The sequence below is a fragment of the Coregonus lavaretus genome (genome assembly GCF_964263955.1).
Source record: "Coregonus lavaretus genome assembly, contig: HAP1_SCAFFOLD_864, whole genome shotgun sequence".
Classification (NCBI taxonomy): Eukaryota; Metazoa; Chordata; class Actinopteri; order Salmoniformes; family Salmonidae; genus Coregonus; species Coregonus lavaretus.
In genome coordinates this window covers 161375-184847 of record NW_028164645.1, presented here as the reverse complement: position 1 = coordinate 184847, position 23473 = coordinate 161375, and the positions used below count along the sequence as shown (strand labels likewise).

The 23473-nt window shown below is 42.1% G+C and overlaps 1 protein-coding gene across 1 annotated transcript in view; it reads left to right on the top strand.

Moving 5' to 3' along the window:
* Positions 1 to 4906: 4906 nt before the first annotated feature.
* Positions 4907 to 23473, top strand: part of LOC311116820 (uncharacterized protein) — a 46948-nt gene continuing 28381 nt past the window's right edge. Inside the window, exons 1-2 of the mRNA XM_084191855.1 lie at positions 4907 to 5237; positions 22497 to 22617. Coding sequence (XP_084047981.1) covers positions 5007 to 5237; positions 22497 to 22617 — 352 coding nt within the window. The 5' untranslated portion in view covers positions 4907 to 5006. The remainder of the gene's footprint in view (positions 5238 to 22496; positions 22618 to 23473) is intronic.

Below are 23473 nucleotides of genomic sequence, written 5' to 3'. Positions count from 1 at the left end.
ACTGTCTATGTTGCAATCTGTCTCTTCAGTCTGGTTTCTGGGAAGTCATTCGTTAAACTATTCCATCCGGCTGTCAAGAGAACATGAAGAAAGATTGAATGGGGGAATCAGCGTAATGGTTGGGAAAAAATCTGCAATAACAGTTTATGCATTGTTATTTTTGTCAAGCATTGTTAGAAGTTAAATCAAAAGGACATTTATTTAAAGATGTATTGCCCCCCCAAAAAATCGATACACCATTAATTATTTATTTATTATTTATTTAACCTTTATTTAACTAGGCAAGCCAGTTAAGAACAAATTCTTATTTACAATGACGGCCTACCAAAAGGCAAAAGGCGTCCTGCGGGGACGGGGGCTGGGATTAAAATTAAAGATATTGGACAAAACACACATCACGACAAGAGAGACACCACAACACTACATAAAGAGAGACCTAAGACAACAATGTAGCATGGCAGCAACCCATGACAACACAGCATGGTAGCAAAACCACATGACAACAACATGGTAGCAACACAACATGGCAGCAGTGCAACATGGTAGCAGCACAAAACATGGTACAAACATTATTGGGCACAGACAACAGCACAAAAGCAAGAAGGTAGAGACAACAATATATCACACGAAGCAGCCACAACTGTCAGTAAGCGTGTCCATGATTGAGTCTTTGAATAAAGAGATGGAGATAAAACTGTCCAGTTTGAGTGTTTTTTGCAACTAATTCCAGTCGGTAGCTGCAGCGAACTGAAAAGAGGAGCGACCAAGGGATGTGTGTGCTTTGGGGACCTTTAACATAATGTGACTGGCAGAACGGGTGTTGTATGTGGAGGTTGAGGACTGCAGTAGGTATCTCAGATAGGGGGGAGTGAGCCCTAAGAGGGTTTTATAAATAAGCATCAACTTGTGGGTATTGCGACGGGTATACAGAGATGACCAGTTTACAGAGGAGTATAGAGTGCAGTGATGTGTCCTATAAGGAGCATTGGTGGCAAATCTGATGGCCGAATGGTAAAGAACATCTAGCCGCCCGAGAGCACCCTTACCTGCCGATCTATAAATAATGTCTCTGTAATCTAGCATGCATAGGATGGTCATCTGAATCAGGGTTAGTTTGGCAGCTGGGGTGAAAGAGGAGCGATTACGATAGAGGAAACCATGTCTAGATTTAACCTTAGCCTGCAGCTTGGGATATGTGCTGAGAGAAGGACAGTGTACCATCTATCCATACTCCCAAGTACTTTTATGAGGTGACTACCTCAAGCTCTAAACCCTCAGAGGTTGTAATCACACCGGTGGGGAGAGGGGCATTCTTCTTACCAAACCACATTACCTTTGTTTTGGAGGTGTTCAGAACAAGGTTTTAATTTAACCTTTATTTAACTAGACAAATTATTTTTTACAATGACGGCCTACCAAACCCGGACGACGGTGGGCCAATTGTGCTAATTGTGCTAAGGTTAAGGGCAGAGAAAGCTTGTTGGATGCTAAGAAAGCTTTGTTGTAGAGCGTTTAACATAAAATCCGGGGAGAGGCCAGCTGAGTATAAAACTGTAAGACTGTATTTAACACCTATCGTGAAATATACGCAACAAAATAATGTAGAGGGAAATGTTTGATAATGTCACATAATGTCCAAAGCATTGAGTGCCATGTGCATCTCTATTGTAGCTGTTGAACTACTCAAACACCCCATTAAACATTGTGTAAACATAGTCTGCAGTATAAGTATTACTATTCACTAGGTAGAGTGTCCCTTCTCACCTGCCATATCGGTGACGTGTGAAAACCAAGCTCTGAAGTAAACCTCAGTAACTGGAGTATGTGAGACAGAGATCTGATCCTGAATGACTATGTGTGACTAGAAAGCCATGAATGGCTCATACCCACAAGTCTAGCACTGCATGCAGCAATTCTTTCTCCGTCTGCTAAAAAGTCCATGTTAATCTAATGAAAGATTAGAGATAAGAGCTTTTATTTGGATACAAAATAAACAATACAGTGGTTTTCTGTGGAGAACTTCTCTGTAGAGAAATACACCCCTCTACTAACAAATTGCTGTCCAAACATCCAGATTATAGTCCTACTTGTCATGACATGGCTGCTATGTAGATGTTGAGTTATGTCTATGTATTTTAAGGGTTTTCCATGGGAATGAAGAGGACAGATTATGAGGCCCATTTTTTTACTTCTGATCCGTTTTGAGAGGGAGAGGGCAGTGTGTGCATGCGTATGTGCATGTGTTTGTGTGCGTATGTGCATGTGTTTGTGTGCGTGCATGCATGTGAGTGTTGTAACTCCTGTAAGACGAGTGTGCCAGGTGGATACAGGATCCATCTGAAAGTGACACACATACCTTTGGCCTCCACTAAATTATGTATATGCCACAGGTTCAAATGAAGCCGGATTCTATATCCCCACAGTACTATCAGATGCATCTATCATGGCCTCCCACTCATTAAGATGATCTGATCTCTCGCTCAATCTTTATCCCTCTTTCTATCCCATTGTATCCCTCTCTTGATTGGCTGAGCTGAACGACTAGCTGAACGACTAGCTAAACGACTAGATGAACGGCTAGCTGAACGACTAGCTGAACGACTAGCTGAACGACTAGCTGAACGACTAGCTGAACGACTGGATGAACGACTAGCTGAACGACTAGCTGAACGACTAGCTGAACGACTAGCTGAACGAATAGCTGAACGACTAGATGAACGACTAGCTGAATGACTAGATGAACGACTAGCTGAACGACTAGATGAACGGCTAGCTGAACGACTAGCTGAACAACTAGCTGAATGAATAGCTGAACGACTGGATGAACGACTAGATGAACGACTAGATGAACGACTAGCTGAACGACTAGCTGAATGACTAGACGAACGACTAGCTGAACGACTAGCTGAACGACTAGACGAACGACTAGCTGAACGACTAGCTGAACGACTAGATGAACGACTAGCTGAACGACTAGATGAACGACTAGCTGAACGACTAGCTGAACGACTAGCTGAATGACTAGCTGAACGACTAGCTGAACGACTAGATGAACGACTAGCTGAACGACTAGCTGAATGACTAGCTGAACGACTAGACGAACGACTAGCTGAACGACTAGCTGAACGACTAGCTGAACGACTAGACGAACGACTAGCTGAACGACTAGACGAACGACTAGCTGAACGACTAGCTGAACGACTAGCTGAACGAATAGCTGAACGACTAGACGAACGACTAGCTGAACGACTAGACTCACTAATAACATTTTATATTTGTTCCCCTTCTCCTTTTTGGGATTTGAGTATTTTCTAATAATGTGGCCCGAATCAACTACTTCTATTGGAAGTATTTGAAAGTATTTTCAAATAATTTCCTATAAATAGCCTACTATTTGAAAGTATTTTCAAATTCTTATTTCAAATGCTATTTTCAAATCCTGGGTTAAATGCATGGGAGTGTATTTGAGTCAGTGTATTTGAATATTTTCAAATACTTTCTAAGTGTATTTTCAAATACATTCCAATATTCAACTACTTGTCTTTTCAAATGAAAAATATCTACTTACTTCCAAATGTCTTTGAAAGTAATTGAAATACCCTAAATAGTATTTGAACATAGATCTGCTCTTTAGAAGTGTAACTAGAATGCTATTTTTAACAGACAATGATGCAACCTCCATCTCTCTCTCTCTCTCTCTCTCTCTCTCTCTCTCTCTCTCTCTCTCTCTCTCTCTCTCTCTCTCTCTCTCTGCCTCTCTCCCTCTTTTATTTATGGTCTTCTTGGGGTACAGGATTATAAAGTAATATCTGGGACAGTTACCAAGATACTCTTTGAAATCCTATTGCTTTAAAAAAAGTCATTTTGAAATACCTGAGAGGACCACAGAGTTGCCTTGGCAGATTTCACAACCTATACATAAGTAGTTAAATTCATATCACATGGTTGACGATTCAGTGCTTAATCTCATTCAGAAAACCCAGCAAAACCTTACAGTACAGTTAGCATACGCTCACACAGCATGAAGTCCCCACACTGAAAGGCCCTTGACTTGACACAAAAAAATGTTCAATGCAACGCTGTGAGAGCCACCATTAATGTTACGGGGGACAAAGAAAAATAGTAGAAAAGTAGTGCTCCAATGGTGTAAATAAACCTTTAGCCGTGCCCAATTAATTAAAACTCTCACAAGGAAAGGAAGGGCAGTAAGTGTTAATGAAATGAACAATAAAACAACCATCACACTGGCGGCTGGGGTGGGAGGTTAATTGTGACGGAGCTTCCATGATTTGTTCAGGAATAATGGGATTGGAGCCAGCCAAGGCCAGGGCTGGGGTTGGGCAGTGTGAGGGTGGAGACGTGGTCAACCCTATGTCTCAACTGTTTCCTGTCAGCCTGGCCTGGGTGGTACTGACGGAGGGAGGGAGAAAGGGGGCTGTTCAGTCTAAACTGGATTCTGGAGTTCCTTGCCTCAGGATTATACTGAAAGGTAGGCTATAATACTTATATTAGTGTAATTATAACATTTATAGTGTAGGTCTTATGTTGGTCTCTCTCTCTCTCTCTCTCTCTCTCTCTCCCCCCCCCCCTCTCTCTCTCTCTCTCTCTCTATGTCTCTCTTTGTCTCTCCCTGTCTCTCTCTCTAAAGTGAATATTTATTTATCATTGCTCTGTAGCTTACGTTACTGTGAGCTGCGTCCAAGACCCAAAACTATGTCACTGGGAAAAACGTTTTCTCTTTCCTCTCCCTCTCTCCTCCTCTGAAGGCCAGCCTCTCTGTACCGTCTATCAGCCTGCTGTGTCTAGAGCAGCCACAGGGTCATCCTCAGAACAGATCAGAGAAAGGCACCGGAGCCATCTACTCCTCTTACTCTCTTTCTCTCACTCACAATACCAATTTTTCTCTCTCTTCCTTTCTCCCCCTTTTGCCTCTCAGTCATACAATAGACTTCCCCTGTACGCTCCTGCCCGGAGGAAAGAACGGGGGGGATACGGTTTCCACAACAATGGAAATTCAATCAGGAAATGGAGAGGAGTTGGAGGTGGTGAGTGGCGAGTCATTGGCGACCTCGGGGTCCGTTTCCTCCTCGCCGTATCTCCCTGGCCCTCAGGCAGACGGCACGGACGAACAAGTACTCCGGGAGGACCTCCAGGCTTCCAAGTCCATTGAGAGGTTTGACATCCCTCTGAGTAGCCTGAAGAGGATGTTTGAGAAGCCCCCGGGAACAGCCAACAGCGTAAGTACACTGCTTTGTTTATTATGCAATACAGCTTTATGTGAATTGAATGTTTTTGCCAAACAGTGCCCTAACTTACTGTGTCCCAAAGCGCTCTGTCCATGGACTGTGTGGGAAAGAACCAACTGATGGGCAATTATGTGCTACATTTATTGTGAGAAACTGAATAAAACCTTTGTGGAAAGTTCAAAAAGTAAGTTCACTGAAGTAGGTTCAGTGTAGATTTTGTCATACTTGTAATGCATCTGTCTCTAGTTTCTGAGCGACGGTGAACAGAGTATCAGTGTAGATAGAGGGAGGTCTGGTGACCGTTGGCATCACACCTTTCAAAAACATCAGCTCTGCTGCTCCTTTTTGTGTTCTTGATGCGTCTCTCACTTAATTCCATAAATACATCTATTCTAGTTCCAGGGTCGCTATGTGAGATCCTGTGAAAGCCTTCTATGTGACCACTGACAAATAGAAAACCTCTGGCATAGCACCTGGTTTCAGTATTTTGCCCCCTCTTTTCATTGCATTTGGTTTACACAGTTAGAAAATGCACTATTTAGTAAGATGGATGGTTTAAATTGGCAAGATTGAACACGATGAAAAGGGATAGAAAGTATGTTTCAAAGAGCAGTGGAGACTAGTGCACAGTCTAGGGGTTAGGAGTATTGTTACAAAGACATGAACAAGAATACTTTGAGCGTCTTCTCTCTAGACAAATGGTGTTTTAAAAGGCATCTTAAAAAAAATTATATATATATATATATATATATATATATATATATATATATACTGAAAAGCAAGAGAAATATGATTCAGCCTTTGGCAAAGGGATTACCCAAAGTTTGTTGACTCTGGTAAAAGTGCTTGCGTCTTCCTTTTTCGCTGAAGTCGAGGGCGATTGACTCATCACCTCACCGCCTGGTTTTCCATCAAATTACAGCTGGCTAGTCTAAGAGGAAAATCTAAGACACTTGGAAGCAAAGTGGGTCATTTTTGGGAAAGCATCCCACAGCCAAATGTCTACCATTGCCCAACCAATGGTACATCTGACCTAGTTATTCTCTTAGTTAGTTTTAACACCGTCATGATGTCAACCATATTCTTCCCAAATCTGGCCACGATGTGTTCGTAATGCCAAATATCCCCTGCAGATTCGATTGGTTTAATCAAAACTATAATAACATATTATCATAATATCCTTAGTGAATCTATAAGGTACCAGCAGATGGCATGAAGAGCACAGAAAAAGTGAGAGAAATGAGTGAACTCTCACCATTAGCTGCACTGAGAGATCTGTATTGATCTCTAGTCCATTCTCTTGTCTATAAAGTGTAGCCTATATACACAATTGATGTTGCTCAGCCACGGCCATGGTATTACTGTCCTCTTGAGAGTTGTAAAGGGAACTTAATCACAAAACACAAAGCATGTAACAAAACACTGATACACTGATAGACAAGAACAGTCACACAAATGTAAAATACAACAATATACAAACAATACTACTAAAGAATAATGTGTGTGTAGATTTTGTGTGTTAGAGTGTGATAGAGTGTGTCTGTGTGTGTGGGTGTGTTTGTATGTCATTTCACAGTTCCTATTTTGCCATGAGATGTTGTTTTTATAATTTTTTACTGTTTACTTGAGTAATTGGAGATGGAAGGGTGTTCCATGCATTCATGGCTCTGTATATTACTGTGTGTTGTCGTGAATTAGTTTTGGACTTGGGGACTGTGAAGAGACCCCTGGTGGCATGTCTTGTGGGGTGTGTATGGGTGTCTGAGCTGAATGTTATTTGATTATGCAGACAATCTGGAATTTTCATCACAGTAATACTTAGTTAATCTCTCGTCAACCCTCAACCAGGAAAGACTGGCATGCATGTTGTTGATGTTAGTTCTGTATGTGCAGTTAAGGGCAAGGTGTGCTGCTCTGTTTTGAGCCAGTTTCAACTTTGCTTGGTCTTTCTTTACTGCACTTAACTTAACTTACAGACAGTAATCAAGATGGAACAAGACCAGAGCCTGAACAACTAGTACAGTTGATTTTTGGGTCAAAAACGCAGAGCATCTTTTCATAACAGACATACCCCTCCCCTTCAATATTTTACTAGGCAAGTCAGTTAAGAACAAATTCTTAATTACAATGACGGCCTACACCTGCCAAACCTGGACGGCGCTGGGTCAATTGTGCGCCGCCCTATGGGACTCCCAATCATGGCCGGTTGTGATACAGCCTGGAATCGAACCAGGGGGTCTGTAGTGACACCTCAATCACTGAGATGCAGTGCCTTAGACCGCTGCGCCACTCGGGAGCCCATCATGCCTTGACCATGATAATTTACCATCCAATGTTATACCTAGAAGTTTAGCTTCCTCAACTTGCTCAATGGTCACACACTTCATGCACAACTCCAGTTGAAATTTAGGTCTTAGAAAATGTTTTGAACCAAATACAATGCTTTTAGTTTTGTATGTATTTAAGACCAGGGTATTGTTAATCACCCATTCTGATACTGACTAACTTCTTATTTACCAATTCAGTGAGCTCACTGGCTTTGGTTGCTTAGTTGTGGGACTCATAGTAGCCCTGACTACTTCATAACCAGATGATTTGTCACCTGACCATAGTCTATAATTAGGGCCCAGAGTTGTTCCCGGTTCCTAGTTAGCTCATGATCAGGGAAAACTCTGAGCCCTACTCATAATAAACATACAGTAGTCCCAGCTCTGTAGTTTTTAGAGGTCTTGAGGCGGCAGCACAGCTTCAGTATGGTGTCTCTCGAGTCTGCCGACTGTGGGCTGAAACCAGTAGGTGGCACATGCTGCCTGTGCAGTGCAGTGCCATGCACAGACGACGGAGCTTATTCCAAACTGTGTTATTTAAGGCCTATTCCTGGGGATTTATGGTTAAGCTGTATTTTTAAAATAACCCTGTAATTGGTATGTCGACAACGGGGGAGTGGAGGGCCTTTAGATACTGCCAGCCTGCCTCAGGTCAGATGGGAGCGCAGGCAGAGTGGAGACGTGGCTCTATAGGGAACTGGATTATGCCTGTCGTAGTTAGAGTTCTGGACTGGGTCCTGCTGTCTGTCTTCTTATGTGGATCTGTGGGTTCTGGTGTTGCTTCAGATCACAAAGAGGAAGGTGAAGTCAGCAAAAGTGACCTCATTGGTTAAAATCATGAGAGAGATGTCTTTATTATTTTTGAAACTTCTGAGTGTAATGTTTACTGTTAATATTTATTGTATATTTCACTTATGTTTACTATCTACTTCACTTGCTTTGGCAATGGTAACATACATTTCCCATGCCAATAAAGCCCTTAAATTGAATTGAATTGAATTGAATTGAGAGAGAGAGAGAGAGAGAGAGAGAGAGAGAGAGAGAGAGAGAGAGAGAGAGAGAGAGAGAGAGAGAGAGAGAGAGAGAGGTGGGAAGGAGGTTGGGCTTGGGGAGGGAGAGGGAGAGTGAATGACTAAAGATGTGAAAGGAAATGTGAAATGTTTCTCAGATTACTGTAGTTTGCTGTGACCACAACACTGAACCACTGATGCCAAAGGTCCAAAAGATGCAATCTTTCGCAGACATTCTTTGGCTCAGAATAACTGGCTATGTCTCAAATACACAGTAAAAACTTCATCTGGTACTGAGTGAAATGTTGTATTTTGGGGAAAGTTAAGCCTCGTTAAGTATATTTAGACTAGTGTGGCGAGACAGAGTGGAACAAAGCCATAACAAACCAAACACATCCTGATAAGAACAGAGTTCAGCTATTCCCCAATGGACCTTGTCCTATAATACATTTAGGAGCCATTTGCTTCTAACATAGTTTTGATTCAAATACTAATTATTTTATTCCGTTGACATGAGCTGACTAACATTCTTGATGAGACTGAGACGATGTAGGTTAGCACTTCTAAGGCTAAAATGAATTTCAGTCATTTAGCAGATGCTCTTATCCAGAGCGACTTACAGGAACAATTAGGGTTTAGTGCCTTGCTCAAGAGCACATCGACAGATATTTAATCTCATTTCATCCTTTATTATCCATGATCAAAATCTTTCTGTCATTATCTTGAATCTTAACTTTGAGAACACGGATACTTGTCACTATTTCATTCTTCCTTTGTATCATATATAAGCTGACCTTTCTATTTGACATTTGATTCTTAATGAATGTTAATTAGATCAGATTCCTTTCATTTTCCTCTCTAGAAGATTTCATTCTCGTTTTTGATTTTCGTTCTGTGTGCCGTGGTGTTAAAGTGCTTTTTATTCCCCCAAATCAGATTAATTCTGTCCCGTTTTGGGGCAAGGTGACCTGAGAAACAATAAAGCGGTATATTAATATTTGATTAATACACCTTTAGAACATTATTTTAAGGAGACTTGAATGAAGCACAATCATTTGACTGTTAATTTGTCTCTGTTTCACTCTGGTTTCTAATAGCATTGTCAGCCACACAGTATTCACAGATAACGGGAAGGTCACCTTCTTATCTCTGTTTTAGTCGTCTAACAAAAGCCAGTGTTCACAATTCACAGAAGAAAAGGTTTGCAGCTCACTATAAAACATGACTGTCTCTAGCCTTATCTGAAGGGTTGTAAATCATATTTAAAAAAAACGTCAGCTTTGGTGGGATATTTTATTATTTATACAGTGGAATGCCTGGGATGTCATTGAGAGGTTAGACATAACAATGGAGAATGGATCATCGCGGGGTGATCGTACAAGTAGCACCAACGCTTCACTGATTCCACTGTAGAGGACAGGCTATGTTTCCATTATCCACAGATGTGGAGTGATGCAATAGTTTACGTTCAGAGCGAAGAGCTCCTTTTTTGCTGGAGTAGACTAGCTGTCTAGCCGACCCCCTTCTGTTTATGCTTACATGGTCTGTCTGGCCCTGGTTGTGTAACACACATACGCCTGCCCTCACGCACTCACATATGCACGGGTTCCCTGTACTGCAGGGGTGTCAAAGTCAAATGGACGGAGGGCCAAATAAAAAATTTAGCTACAAGCCGAGGGCCGGACTGTTCGAATGTTCATTGAAAAATTTTTAAATGACGCATATAGTCTAGTGAACCTAATTGAACCTACTGAAAACCTAACAAATATATTCCAATATGATCAGATAAATAAAGCAATATTTTCTTATGGCTCTGTCAGTAATCTTTAATTTTCAACAGACACAAAAGACAAATTTCCTTTATATAAAAATCCCCATAACATGAACATTAAATGAAAGAAACCGGTATTCAAGGCACCATCAGTAGCCTATATTTTCTATTTTAGCAAAAGTGGGCTAAATTTACTTCAAAGAAAAAAACAATAATAGCAATTTTCTATCATCCACTCAACTGAAATATTTTTAAAATATAATTGGATTGAAATACAATAAAATAAAGTGCAAAAATCTATTAATCAAAAACAACACTTTGTTTAAGGAGAAGTAACATGCAGTGAAAACAAATATTAAACTTTAACTTTTAAACTTGAACTGAGTAAAAACTCTAAATATGTGATCTCCTCACGAAGCTCGAAACATCTTTGAAGCACCTTTCCCTGGCTTAGCCATCGCACCTCTGTGTGATAAGGCAAATCACCATGCTCCGTTTCTAACTCCGTCAGAAATGCCTTGAACTGGCGGTGATTCAAACCTTTGGCTCTGATAAAGTTAACTGTGCGCGTGATGATGCTCATTACATGCTCCATTTTCAAGGCTTTACCGCACAACGCTTCCTGGTGTATGATACAATGATAAGCTGTCAGCTCACCTGTCGCGTTTTCCTCTTGCATCTTTTCCCGTATCTTCGCCACCAGTCCGCTCCTGTGTCCACACATCGCAGGTGCTCCGTCGGTTGTCAAACCCACGAGTTTTTCCCAAGGCAGCTCCATCTCATTTACACATCTTGACACCTCTTCATACAAATCATGCCCCGTAGTTGTGCCATGCATAGGACGTAAAGCCAAAAACTCCTCTGTCACGCTTAGGCTGGAGTCCACTCCGCGGATGAAAATTGACAACTGGGCAATGTCAGAAATGTCGGTGCTCTCATCCACAGCCAAGGAATATGCAATGAAATCTTTTCCCTTTTTCACAAGCTGCTCTTTTAGATTGATGGACAACTGGTCTACTCTCTCGGCAATGGTGTTTCTGCTCAGACTCACATTTAAAAAGAGTTGCCTTTTTTCTGGGCAAACTTCGTCACAAACTTTAATCATGCAGTTTTTGATGAAATCCCCCTCCGTAAATGGCCGGGCTGATTTAGCGATCTCTTCTGCCAAAATAAAACTGGCCTTGACAGCAGCCTGGCCTTGTGATTTGGCTTTTTTGAACAGAGCCTGTCGAGATTTGAGGCCTCGTTTTAATTCCTCTGCCTTTTGTAGCCTTTGTTCCATGTCCATATTCTTGTTTTTGTCCGCGTGTTTCGTTTCATAATGTCGTCTCAGATTATACTCTTTCAGTACCGCCACACTTTCTCCACACAGAAGACACACAGGTTTTCCAGCTACCTCCGTGAACATATACTCCGACTCCCACCTTGTTTGAAACCCCCGGTTCTCAGTGTCCACCTTCCGTTTTGCCATTTTTGATGGGTATCTGAAAGTTAATTTTACTGTGATGCTGACGACTGCTGTGCCAATAAATATTGAAATGAAGCAGCCTACTGCTCGGTGCGTCACCGTTGCATTGTGGGAAATGTAGTATTGGTGCGTGTAAAAGATCTGCGGGCTGCCGGCTTGCTGCGGTCTGCGGGCCGGTTCTAATAATAAATCAAGATCATCCCAGGGGCCGTAAAAAACCTTCTCGCGGGCCGGATGTGGCCCGCGGGCCTTGACTCTGACATATGTGCTGTACTGGTTTACAGTGGAATCAGATGTCGTTACCAGTCCCAACCAGAGGGGGGCAATCAAATGTCTGGAAGACACCAATTAGTCCTGCTTCAGCTTAATCATCATGCTCTCCTAATGAGATGTCCTCAGGGATCGATGTGTAAATACATATATATATCATATACACATTTAGTGTGACTATAGAGACATCGCCATATTGCCTCTTCTTAATAATTAGTGCTGTTTTAACATGTGCTGTTTTAATGCACATCATAGAGGAGGAATATCAACTTCATTATCAGGAATTCATTATCATCTGATATTTAGATTTTAATTAACTATTACATTTGTTATAAATGATAAACAAAAGTGCTACACACTAAAGCGTTTGTAAATGTCTTAGCTGTTTAATCAAATCAAATCAAAGTTTATTGGTCGCGTACTGTACATAGTTTAGCAGATGTAATACCGGGTTCAGCGAAAGGCTTGTGTTACTAGCTCCTAACAGTGCAGCAAAAATGTCAAAATAATAATAATAAACAAGAAATAACGAATGTCAGAACGAATCCAGTTAACAACCCAAATAACACTGTATCATTAATCCAAACGCAAACCATAAATATTCATGCCAAAACAAGTAGGACTATAATGAATAAATAGAACCAAAGTCATACAGCATGTATCACTCCACAGAGATAGAATCTATGTCACCACACCATGGCATGTCCTGTGTCATTGTCCTGTTATTTCACCAGGGAGTTAATCTCGGGTAGTTTGTTTTTGGAGGTCCTAGGGGGCTGAGATAGATAGCCCACTCCCCATCCTCACCTCACGACTTCACGGGACACCCAGACTCTAAATATATAGCCCACTGTGAATGATAAAGCTTGATGTCATGGGTGGCTTTAAATGTGACATATCCTGAAGGCCAGTTGAATACTTAAATGTGAGGCGTCTGCACGCATTCAGATGGTGGAATATGCGGTTGGAAATGTACATGGGAGCTTAGGTTGATTTTCACAACTTCAGTAGCTACCGTACCTCTGTACTGTGTTGGATGTATTGCAAAAGCATGATTGTCCTTTTATTTTTATGGAGGCTTTGAACATTGCTTAATGTGTCCCATATGCAGAATTTTCAGCTAGGTAACTTGACACTTGACACAACATCACGTGGACGCTTGCATGTTATATTTAGGGGTTAGTCAATTGTGTTTACTGTCATTTCATTGGCTGCCCTGGTTGACAGGAAGTGGTATTTGGCAAACATGTTTGAGAGCCTCGTCTAAAGCTCCAAATGATGAATGTTATGTTGACATTGAGGCTACAGCTTACTAACATCCATACCAAACCCCCTTCATTCTGACCCATTCTTCCAGCCCTCTCTTGTCCAGCCCAGCCCGGCCCTCATGGCTCAATGGCTCACTTGTAAAATTCCATTAGCTCTATGAGACTCTTCCACCTCGTCTCAGTTTCACTGATTCAAATCATTTAATGGAGTCACGGCTGTATGAGTCCAACCACACGGCCCACTGACAAAGGAGTTGGTCTCTGAACGCCACACAGTCCAGTTATTACCAGCACTTATCTGTTGTACAGGTCAACCAATGGCCAGGCCACATCCTCAACTGGCTTTCCATTTCCGTTTACTTGACCTTAAACAGGTACTATTCTAGATACTGTATGAGTAGGGAATTTGATTGGGGGTTTCCCTTCTTAAAGCATTCATCTTGTAGTTATCTGTTATTTGCATATTATGAGCATTTCTTTCCTATTGTTTACCAGTCATCTTCATTATCGTCATCACCCATCTCCACCACCAGCAGGATTCTGTGGTGTTTTTTCTCAACAGTATGACACCCAGAACAGCATCGGAGCATGCACGCTAACGGATTACCACACGACCCACAGGGCTTACAGTTTAATCATTTATGTAGATATTGCTCTGAGACAGCGCTGTAATTTATAACATCCCCTCACACAGACTTGACTGCTACTGTGACGGTTGCCATGGCGAAATAGATTAAATGCTATTTTATTTCCAAATTCGTTAAAGCTTTATTTATAACTTACTCGATAACAAACGGTATTCTGAGTAACGGCTTAATCATTAACAGCAGCACTGTGGGTCAAACTGAGGACACACTCGCAGCTAGTTTATTTTACTTCCTCCTGTCTATATCCATATAAACAAATATAGATAGACTAGGCCTATATCCCCAGAACACTGTATCAGCATTGATGAACAAGGGGCCCCTGATTCAGCTTATTTCAAAAGTCAGTGTCTGGAAATGGAGAAGGATCTGGATATACCAGTTTAGATCTGTCACTCGTACGTATAAATAGTGTCGGATGGAGTTGGTAGTTGGCATCACTCAGCAAACATTAGGAGGCTGAGGAGCCTGATGAAAGGGAGTGAAACATGACTTGCATTCATTACGCATAGCCCCAGTGGGACGAGACGGAGAGAATGGCCTAGAGCGAGAGAGAGAGAGAGAGAGAGAGAGAGAGAGAGAGAGAGAGAGAGAGAGAGAGAGAGAGAGAGAGAGAGAGAGAGAGAGAGAGAGAGAGAGAGAGAGAGAGAGAGAGAGAGAGAGAGAGAGAGAGAGAGAGAGAGAGAGAGAGAGAGAGAGAGAGAGAGAGAGAGTGTGAGAGATGTTGGTTCTGGGGACTTAACAAGCAGGTCACTGTACTTCATAAACAAGTCCCATCTATGGTGAAGCATGACGAGCACATTTCAGAACCACACTCTTTTTTTCATGTTGACTCTGTAGTTCTCCCTTTCTCACTGACCCTCTCTCTATACATCTCTCTCAGAAATGTTCAGTGGAAAAAAGAATTATACATGTTCTATCTACGTTGACAACCTTTTCAGAGTACTTTCTACACCCTCCATAAATCCAGTGAAAAGTAGCCTACACTCAGAGGAGTGTTACATCATCACTAACCCACCACTGTTGCTGGGGCTTTTCTGGGTTTGATGTACTGTGTTGTGATGAGTGTGCTAGAGTGAGAGGTGTTTACAACAATAAAGCCTGGTATCAGACCTCAGGATAAGACCCAGATGCAGACAGTGTCGAAGTAACAAAAGTTTATTACAAAAACAGGGGGCAGGCAAACAACAGGTCAAAGGCAGGCAGAGGTCAGTAATCCAGACAAGAGTTAAAAAAGGTACAGAACGGCAGGCAGTCTCAGGGTCAGGGCAGGCAGAGGTCAAAACCGGGAAAACTAGAAAACAGGGACTAGAGAGAAAACAGGAGTACGGGAAAAACGCTGGTAGGCTTGACGAGACAAGACGAACTGGCAACAGACAAACAGAAAACACAGGTATATATGCAAAGGACATAATGGGGAAAATGGGCGACACCTGGAGACAAGCACAAGACAGGTGAAACAGATCAGGGTGTGACACCTGGTGTCTAGAATAGTCCTCTTCACCTCATAAAACACTTCTGCAGTCTGTCTGTCTGTCTGGCCGTCTGGCCGTCTGGCACACAGTACTGTTTAGCTTCTCTGTGTGTGTTAGCTGGCCCAGCGAGACAGAGGCTCCTAATCATCTCAAACCTGCTTGGAGACGCCACAGCCAAGCTGGGCCCACTCCATCACAACACTCTCTCTCTCTACTCAGCCTCTCTCTTTCTCTCCACTATATGCCGGTCTGTATGTTTCATCTCTCACTCTCTGTTTTCTCTCTCTCACTCCCTTTCTGTCTCTCTCTGTATCCCTCTCTCTATCTTTCTCTCAATTCAATTCAAAGGGCTTTATTGGCATGGGAGATTTATGTTTACATTGCCAAAGCAAGTGAAATAGATAAGAAACGAAAGTGAAATAAACAATCAGCAATGAACAGTAAACATCACACTCACAAAAGTTTCAAAGGAATAGAGACATTTCAAATGTCATATTATGGCTATGTACAGTGTTGTAACGATGTGCAAATAGTTAAAGTACAAAAGGGAAAATAAATGAACAAACACCATTGTAAATACAACCCATATTTATGTTTTTCACTGGTTGCCCTTTTCTTGTGGCAACAGGTCACAAATCTTGCTGCTGTGATGGCACACTGTGGTATTTCACCTAATAGATATGGGAGTTTATCAAAATTGGATTTGTTTTCAAATTTTTTGTGGGTCTGTGTAATCTGAGGGAAATATGTGTCTCTAATATGGTCATACATTTGGCAGGAGGTTAGGAAGTGCAGCTCAGTTTCAACCTCATTTTGTGGGCAGTGTGCACATAGTCTGTATTCTCCTGAGAGCCAGGTCTGCCTACGGCGGCCTCTCTCAATAGCAAGGCTATGCTCTGTACATAGTCAAAGCTTTCCTCCTCTATTTAGGGCCAAATAGCATTCCAGTTTGCTCATTTTTTTTTGTTAATTCTTTCCAATGTGTCAAGTAATTATGTTCTTGTTTTCTCATGATTTGGTTGGCTCTAATTGTGTTGATGTTGCTGTCCTGGGGCTCTGTGGGGTGTATTTGTGTTGTGAACAGAGCCCCAGGACCAGCTTGCTTAGTGGACTCTTTTCTAGGTTAATCTCTCTGTAGGTGATGGCTTTATCATGGAAGGTTTGGGAATCACTTCCTTTTAGGTTGTTGTAGAATTTAACGGCTCTTTTTTGAATTTTGATAATTAGCGGCCTAATTCTGCTCTGCATGCATTATTTTGTGTTTTACGTTGTACACAGATTATATTTTTGTAGAATTCTGCATGCAGTCTCAATTTGGTGTTTGTCCCATTTTGTGAATTCTTGGTTGGTGAGCGGACGCCAGACCTCACAACCATAAAATGTGGCAATGTGTGTAATAACTGATTCAAGTATTTTTATCCAGATCCTAATTGGTATGTCGAATTTTATGTTCCTTTTGATGGCGTAGAAGGCCCTTCTTGCCTTGTCTCTCAGATCGTTCACAGCTTTGTGGAAGTTACCTGTGGTGCTGATGTTTTGGCCGAGGTATGTATAGTTTTTTGTGTGCTCTAGGGCAACAGCATCTAGATGGAATTTGCATTTGTGGTCCTGGCAACTGGACCTTTTTTGGAACACCATTATTTTTGTCTTACTGAGATTTACTTCAGGGCCCAGGTCTGACAGAATCTGTGCAGAAGATCTAGGTGCTGCTGTAGGCCCTCCTTGGTTGGGGACAGAAGCACCAGATCATCAGCAAACAGTAGACATTTGACTTCAGATTCTAGTAGGGTGAGGCCAGGTGCTGCAGTCTGTTCTAGTGCCCTCGGCAATTCGTTGATATATATGTTGAAGATGGTGGGGCTCAAGTTGCATCCCTGTCTCACCCCACGGCCCTGTGGAAAGAAATTTGTTTTTTGCCAGTTTTAACCGCACTTGCTGTTTGTGTACATGGATTTTATAATATTTTCCCCCCAACACCATTTTATTATTATATAGCTGATTTATTTATTTATTTTATAGCAGACCCTCATGCCAAATTGAGTCAAAAGCTTTTTGGAAATCAACAAAGCATGAGAAGACTTTGCCTTTGATTTGGTTTGTTTGTTTGTCAATTAGGGTGTGCGGGGATCGTACGGTAATTTGGTAAAAAGCCTATTTGACATTTGCTCAGTACATTGTTTTCACTGAGGAAATGTACGAGTCTGCTGTTAATGATAATGCAGAGGATTTCCCTAAGGTTGCGGTTGATGCATATCCCATGGTAGTTATTGGGGTCGGATTTGTTTCCACTTTTGTGGATTGGGGCGATCAGTCCTTGGTTCCAAATATTTTATTTAGTAATTTAGCAGACACTCTTATCCAGAGCGACTTACAGGAGCAATTAGGGTTAAGTGCTTTGCTCAAGGGCACATCGACATATTTTTCACCTAGTCTGCTCGGGGATTAGAACCAGCAACCTTTCGGTTACTGGCACAACGCTCTTAACCACTAAGCTACCTGCCGCCCCAAATATTGTGGAAGATGCCAAAGCTGAGGATGATGTTAAAGAGTTTAAGTATAGCCAATTGGAATTTGTGGTCTGTATATGTTATCACTTCATTTAGGATACCATCAACACCATAGGCCTTTTTGGGTTTGTTTGTTTAGTGTGTTCCAATTTGACCATAAGTGGTTAGATTCTATGGATTCTTCAATTACATTGAGCTAATTTATGATGTGCTGTTCCTTCTTTTTCCATAGTGTATTGTTTTAGTGATTCACCATAGTGAAGGCGTAGGCTCAGGTTTTCTGGGTCTCTATGTTTTTGGTTGGATAGGTTTCTCAATTTCTTTCTTAGGATTTTGCATTCTTCATCAAACCATTTATCATTGTTGTTAATTTTCTACTGCCAAGTTTACACCTTCACTATCTCTCTCATCTCTCTCTTTCTCTCCTCGCTACATTTACATTTACATTTACGTCATTTAGCAGACGCTCTTATCCAGAGCGACTTACAAATTGGTGCATTCACCCTATAACCAGTGGGATAACCACTTTACTTTTTTTTTTTTTTTAAGAGGGGGGGGGGGGGGGGGGGTAGAAGGATTACTTTATCCTATCCCAGGTATTCCTTAAAGAGGTGGGGTTTCAAATGTCTCCGGAAGGTGGTGAGTGACTCCGCTGTCCTGGCGTCGTGAGGGAGCTTGTTCCACCATTGGGGTGCCAGAGCAGCGAACAGTTTTGACTGGGCTGAGCGGGAACTATGCTTCCGCAGAGGAAGGGGAGCCAGCAGGCCAGAGGTGGATGAACGCAATGCCCTCGTTTGGGTGTAGGGACTGATCGGCTTGAGAGTGCTTGAAATATAAGTGGGTGGATTTCAGTGCGCCTGTCTTTACTTATAATGGTGAGAGTCAATAGAGAATTGTGCTGTACAATATTTTTCATAGCAAACTATTGGATTGTGAGGAGAGCTTATGGCATTGGATGCAAACAAACAATTCAGATGGAAAGAGAAGCTCTTGCCAAGGTTTGGATGAGACACTCTGGAGTCTGTTAAGTGCCTCTGGATGACCTTCACATACAGGAAGTATCTGTTGTTTAAGCAAAAGCTTCCAAACCAGAAACTACAGCTTTATTATTTCACTAAGAGGATAAGAAAGTGAAATCAAACTTTTTCAGGTATGTGCTCAGGTGCAGCAAACTTTGTGGTGCTGTAACTCAAAACATTGGATCGATTAGAAAAGTATTGGATTGATTTAAGGTTTAACCAGCAGCAGGGCAGATTCCTACTACAGTCTAATGGTCTGTCTCTGTCTTGACTATCAACTGTAGATCCTAATGAGTCATCTTCATATCACTTCATGTTGTGCCAGGAAAGCAATAAGGCCTCCTAGCCAGGGGCAATCAGGCTTGGTGATGTGTGTGTGTGCATAATTTGAAACGAAGCATCCCTCCAAGTGGTGAGTCAGTCACATATGTGATCGAACGGCTCGATTCGGTCTTATGTAGCAAAATTTGAAATTGTGTTTTTTACATTGGATAAAAGTAGAGACTCAGAGCTAGAAAATGGTATATCATACACTACAGTTGAGGAACAATGGGAAAGTAATTCTGCTTTGAAAGTTGATAAACTTGTAACCTCACTTTTGAGAAAATGGCCCTTGAATGTTTTGGTACCTACTGGAGAGCTCTTCTTTGTCTACACCCATTCAGCATCGTTCACACCCTCTTAAGCTTTAGCCCCACCCATATCTTTAAGTATTCACGTGAGGCTAAGTACTAAACAACCAAAGATTTCAAGACTAAAGGCTGGTTTATACTACGGGCTAGTGGGAAGGTTGCTGTCTTTTTCCGTGGCTAAACCAACTAGGCTCGAAATGTAACAATGTTATTCGTATTTACAGATGGCATACAAGTTTGTTATTAAGGCACATGAAAGTTGACATGTTCCAGAAGGCATTTCTGCCAAAAAACGCATTTTGATTTAAAATAAAGTTTACGTTCAAATGGCTCTCCTGTGAAGTAGTGACGCGCGACATACGCCTAGTTTCCTGAAACTAGTCACATGTGAGCTGCCATTTCCCTCAGGAACCCCTTCTAGTCCATCCTCTCAGCCAGAACTCCTTTTTCTATACAGACACAGAGAGAGAGAGAGATCACCTATAGTTGCCGTATGACGTACTTTACTAGATTTTAATAGGCAGGGTTGTCCATGAGTGCACCCACAGGTGATAGAAAACAATGGGTCACGATGTCACTTCCCAATCTGCAGCTTCATATAATAAACTGGATTTCATCACCATTGTTTCCCCTGACATGTGTCCGACCAGCCGCGGCGTTTTACTGTGCACGCTGTCATATCAGCATTAATTTCACACATGAAATGGACCACCATGGATGGGTGGCATTGATTTCATTAGTGAGACACCCTTAAAAGGATGATCTATTTTTCCTGCAGATTGTCTCTGAGGCTGGTAGACTTCCTGAAGTACGTACCTTATTAACGATGTCAGTCTGTCAAGGGGAGCGTAAGGGGGGTCATTCCCTAGGCTGGACGGGAAGGCTGATGGGGAAGGTGTGGCAGGGTCAACGGGAACATATGGAGGACAAGAGCTGGCTAACTAGGAGCCCTGGGAAATGGCCTCCTGTCTCTGGCTTATCTGATCCCCATTCCTCTTCAGAACAGGAGATGATGTGGCATAATAGTGGAGAAAAGCAGAAAGCATTTGATCTATTCTAATGGGAATGGTTGAGGAAATACATGAGGATACTGCTGAATGACCATGTACGTATATATATACAGTAGAGATATGACATGTTTTGTATAGAAATGTGTCATATGATTGCTGACTATATTATGTGATGTAAATGCTCACTCCACTGATACAGATTTTCTACATCCTGCCCTGTTGGTTGACATCTGACCTCAGAGCTGAATAGCAACAGAGGGGCTCCAGCCCAGTCTGCCCGGTAACATGACTGTGGGCCCTATCCAATGAAATCTATTAGAATACACCACTTGCTTGCTGTGATACAATGTGTACCTGGATTGTTGTAAACAGTAAAATAAGCTCACTGTGCCAACATGTTTGTAGTGGAGCATTATTATTTATAGGAGATTTAACTCCAAAATCCCCTTGTGTATTAGATTGAATGGAACCCTCGTCTCGAGATTAGCACACAGTCCTCTCTATACTGTCAATCCCCACTTCACAGACACAAATGCTGTTCAAACATCAGTTCTACTGTAGCTAATGACGCTCTTAAACATCCCCGGAGCAACACACAGCGCTGTCATAGACTTATTATTTATCATTATTAAATAACGGGAGACATCAAAAGAAATCGTAACTCGATCCGGTGGGAGGCTTGGAGCTCTTTCCTGAGGAGAGGAGTGGTTAGAGCTTTACAGTGTTAGAATGGAGCGTTCAGCTACATGGTGTTACCTACAGTATCGCTGTTGACAAAGCTTGAAGTGTGAGGGACTACATCCCACATTCAGTCAATCGACAAACCCAGACCACAGGTTAACTCTGTTCACGCTGTTTTGGACCTGTCACCTTGACACACCGCACAAGCTGTTCCTCTCATGGACATGCCCTTCAAATACATTGTGTCTTTGTGTGTGTGTGTGTCCCAGATTTGCATTTCTCTGATTGTGGCAGGTGTTTGGGAGCGTTGTCTGCTGTGTCTTTGTGTTGTTGTTTGCTTGTTGTCACTCTTCCCCAGGTCCCGCTGGGAATCTGTAGATGAATTACCACAGGGAACACATTTGATTTGCAAATAGTTTCTGGAAAACAACACATAGGTGTGTTTGTTCCAAACAGTGCTGATTTGCAAGAAAACTAGGCGTGCTTCGTCTACTGGTTTCTATGTTAGACAAAGAAACGCTTCAGGAAACACAAGGATATGCCACTAACAACGAGACACGTTTTGCATTATAATATTGCATTTTGTCTAACACGGTAGTTGTGTAACCTACAATTCTGTTGAAGGGTGGAGATGGAAGTATGCCTTAATCTGCTACACACACCAAGAGTTTGCCAATTAAAATTCACTGGAGTGATTTGTTTGCTGTAACTTTCCAGTCAATGCCTGTTTTGCACATTCCAGTCAAGGTCATCAGTGTTTGCGCTGTAAGTTCAGAGTTTTCTTTGCCATCCAGTCAACAGACACAGACATCCTCACTACCATCGACAATGTTCCACTGGTGTCCAGGGGTTCAATGACACCTAACACTCACTGGGCGGATAATTTTTCAGACTGGCACTGTGTGTGTACAGGCATGTGTGTGTGTGTGTGTGTGTGTGTGTGTGTGTGTGTGTGTGTGTGTGTGTGTGTGTGTGTGTGTGCATACCAGCTTGTGTGTGTGTGCCGATTGGGCTATGACCTGTACCTCAATCACCACCCCCTTCTGGGAAAGCACAGGTGTTTCCTCTGATAATGTGCTCACCTCCCCCTCTCTCTCTCTCTCCTCCTCCCTCCCTCCCTCCCTCCCTCCCTCCCTCCCTCCCTCCCTCCCTCTCTTTCCCTAACCAGGAAGTGAGAGCCGTACATTCCAGCCCATCCAGAAGAGCCCCCTCCAGTAGCTACCAGCTGGACCAGAAGAGGGACCCTTCACCTGGTGAGAAGATGGCCTCAACTCAAGACCCCAGCCTCTGTAAGTAGTTCATTACTGTAGTATTACACACTGCTTTACCTCCTCCTCCTCCTCCAGGACTTTTATTCCATCAGAAATCAGGTTTCACAACTTTCAAAGAATTTCTTAAAATCGTAGCTACAGAATGTGATACTGGTTACGTGTATTTGAGAGAGAAATCCGAAGATGATTTTGTGTGTTGAGAATGTACTGTATTGTCCTGTGTGGGATCAAATCAACTCTGGGAATTGAGTACCATCCAAGGCAGAAAATGAACAACCCTAGATATTGAAACAGTGTTTCCAATACTGTGATAGGAGAAGTTGCTGAGTGGCTGCATTGTGGGTTTTCTCTTTTCCACTGCGACTGATAACACTGGCTGTACAGAGTAGTCGTGGGGAAAGTGCAGTATTCTCCGATTGTCATCTAAAAAGGTTCTCAGATGTATGTTTCTGTAATTGAAAATCATCCCAAAATACAAATTTCAATGTTTCCCTCCTTTTACAGTGAGGGAAAAAAGTATTTGATCCCCTGCTGATTTTGTACGTTTGCCTACTGACAAAGACATGATCAGTCTATAATTTTAATGGGAGGTTTATTTAAACAGTGAGAGACAGAATAACAACAAAAAAATCCAGAAAAACACATGTAAAAAATGTTATAAATTGATTTGCATTTTAATGAGGGAAATAAGTATTTGACCCCTCTGCAAAACATGACTTAGTACTTGGTGGCAAAACCCTTGTTGGCAATCACAGAGGTCAGACATTTCTTGTAGTTGGCCACCAGGTTTGCACACATCTCAGGAGGGATTTTGTCCCACTCCTCTTTGCAGATCTTCTCCAAGTCATTAAGGTTTCGAGGCTGATGTTTGGCA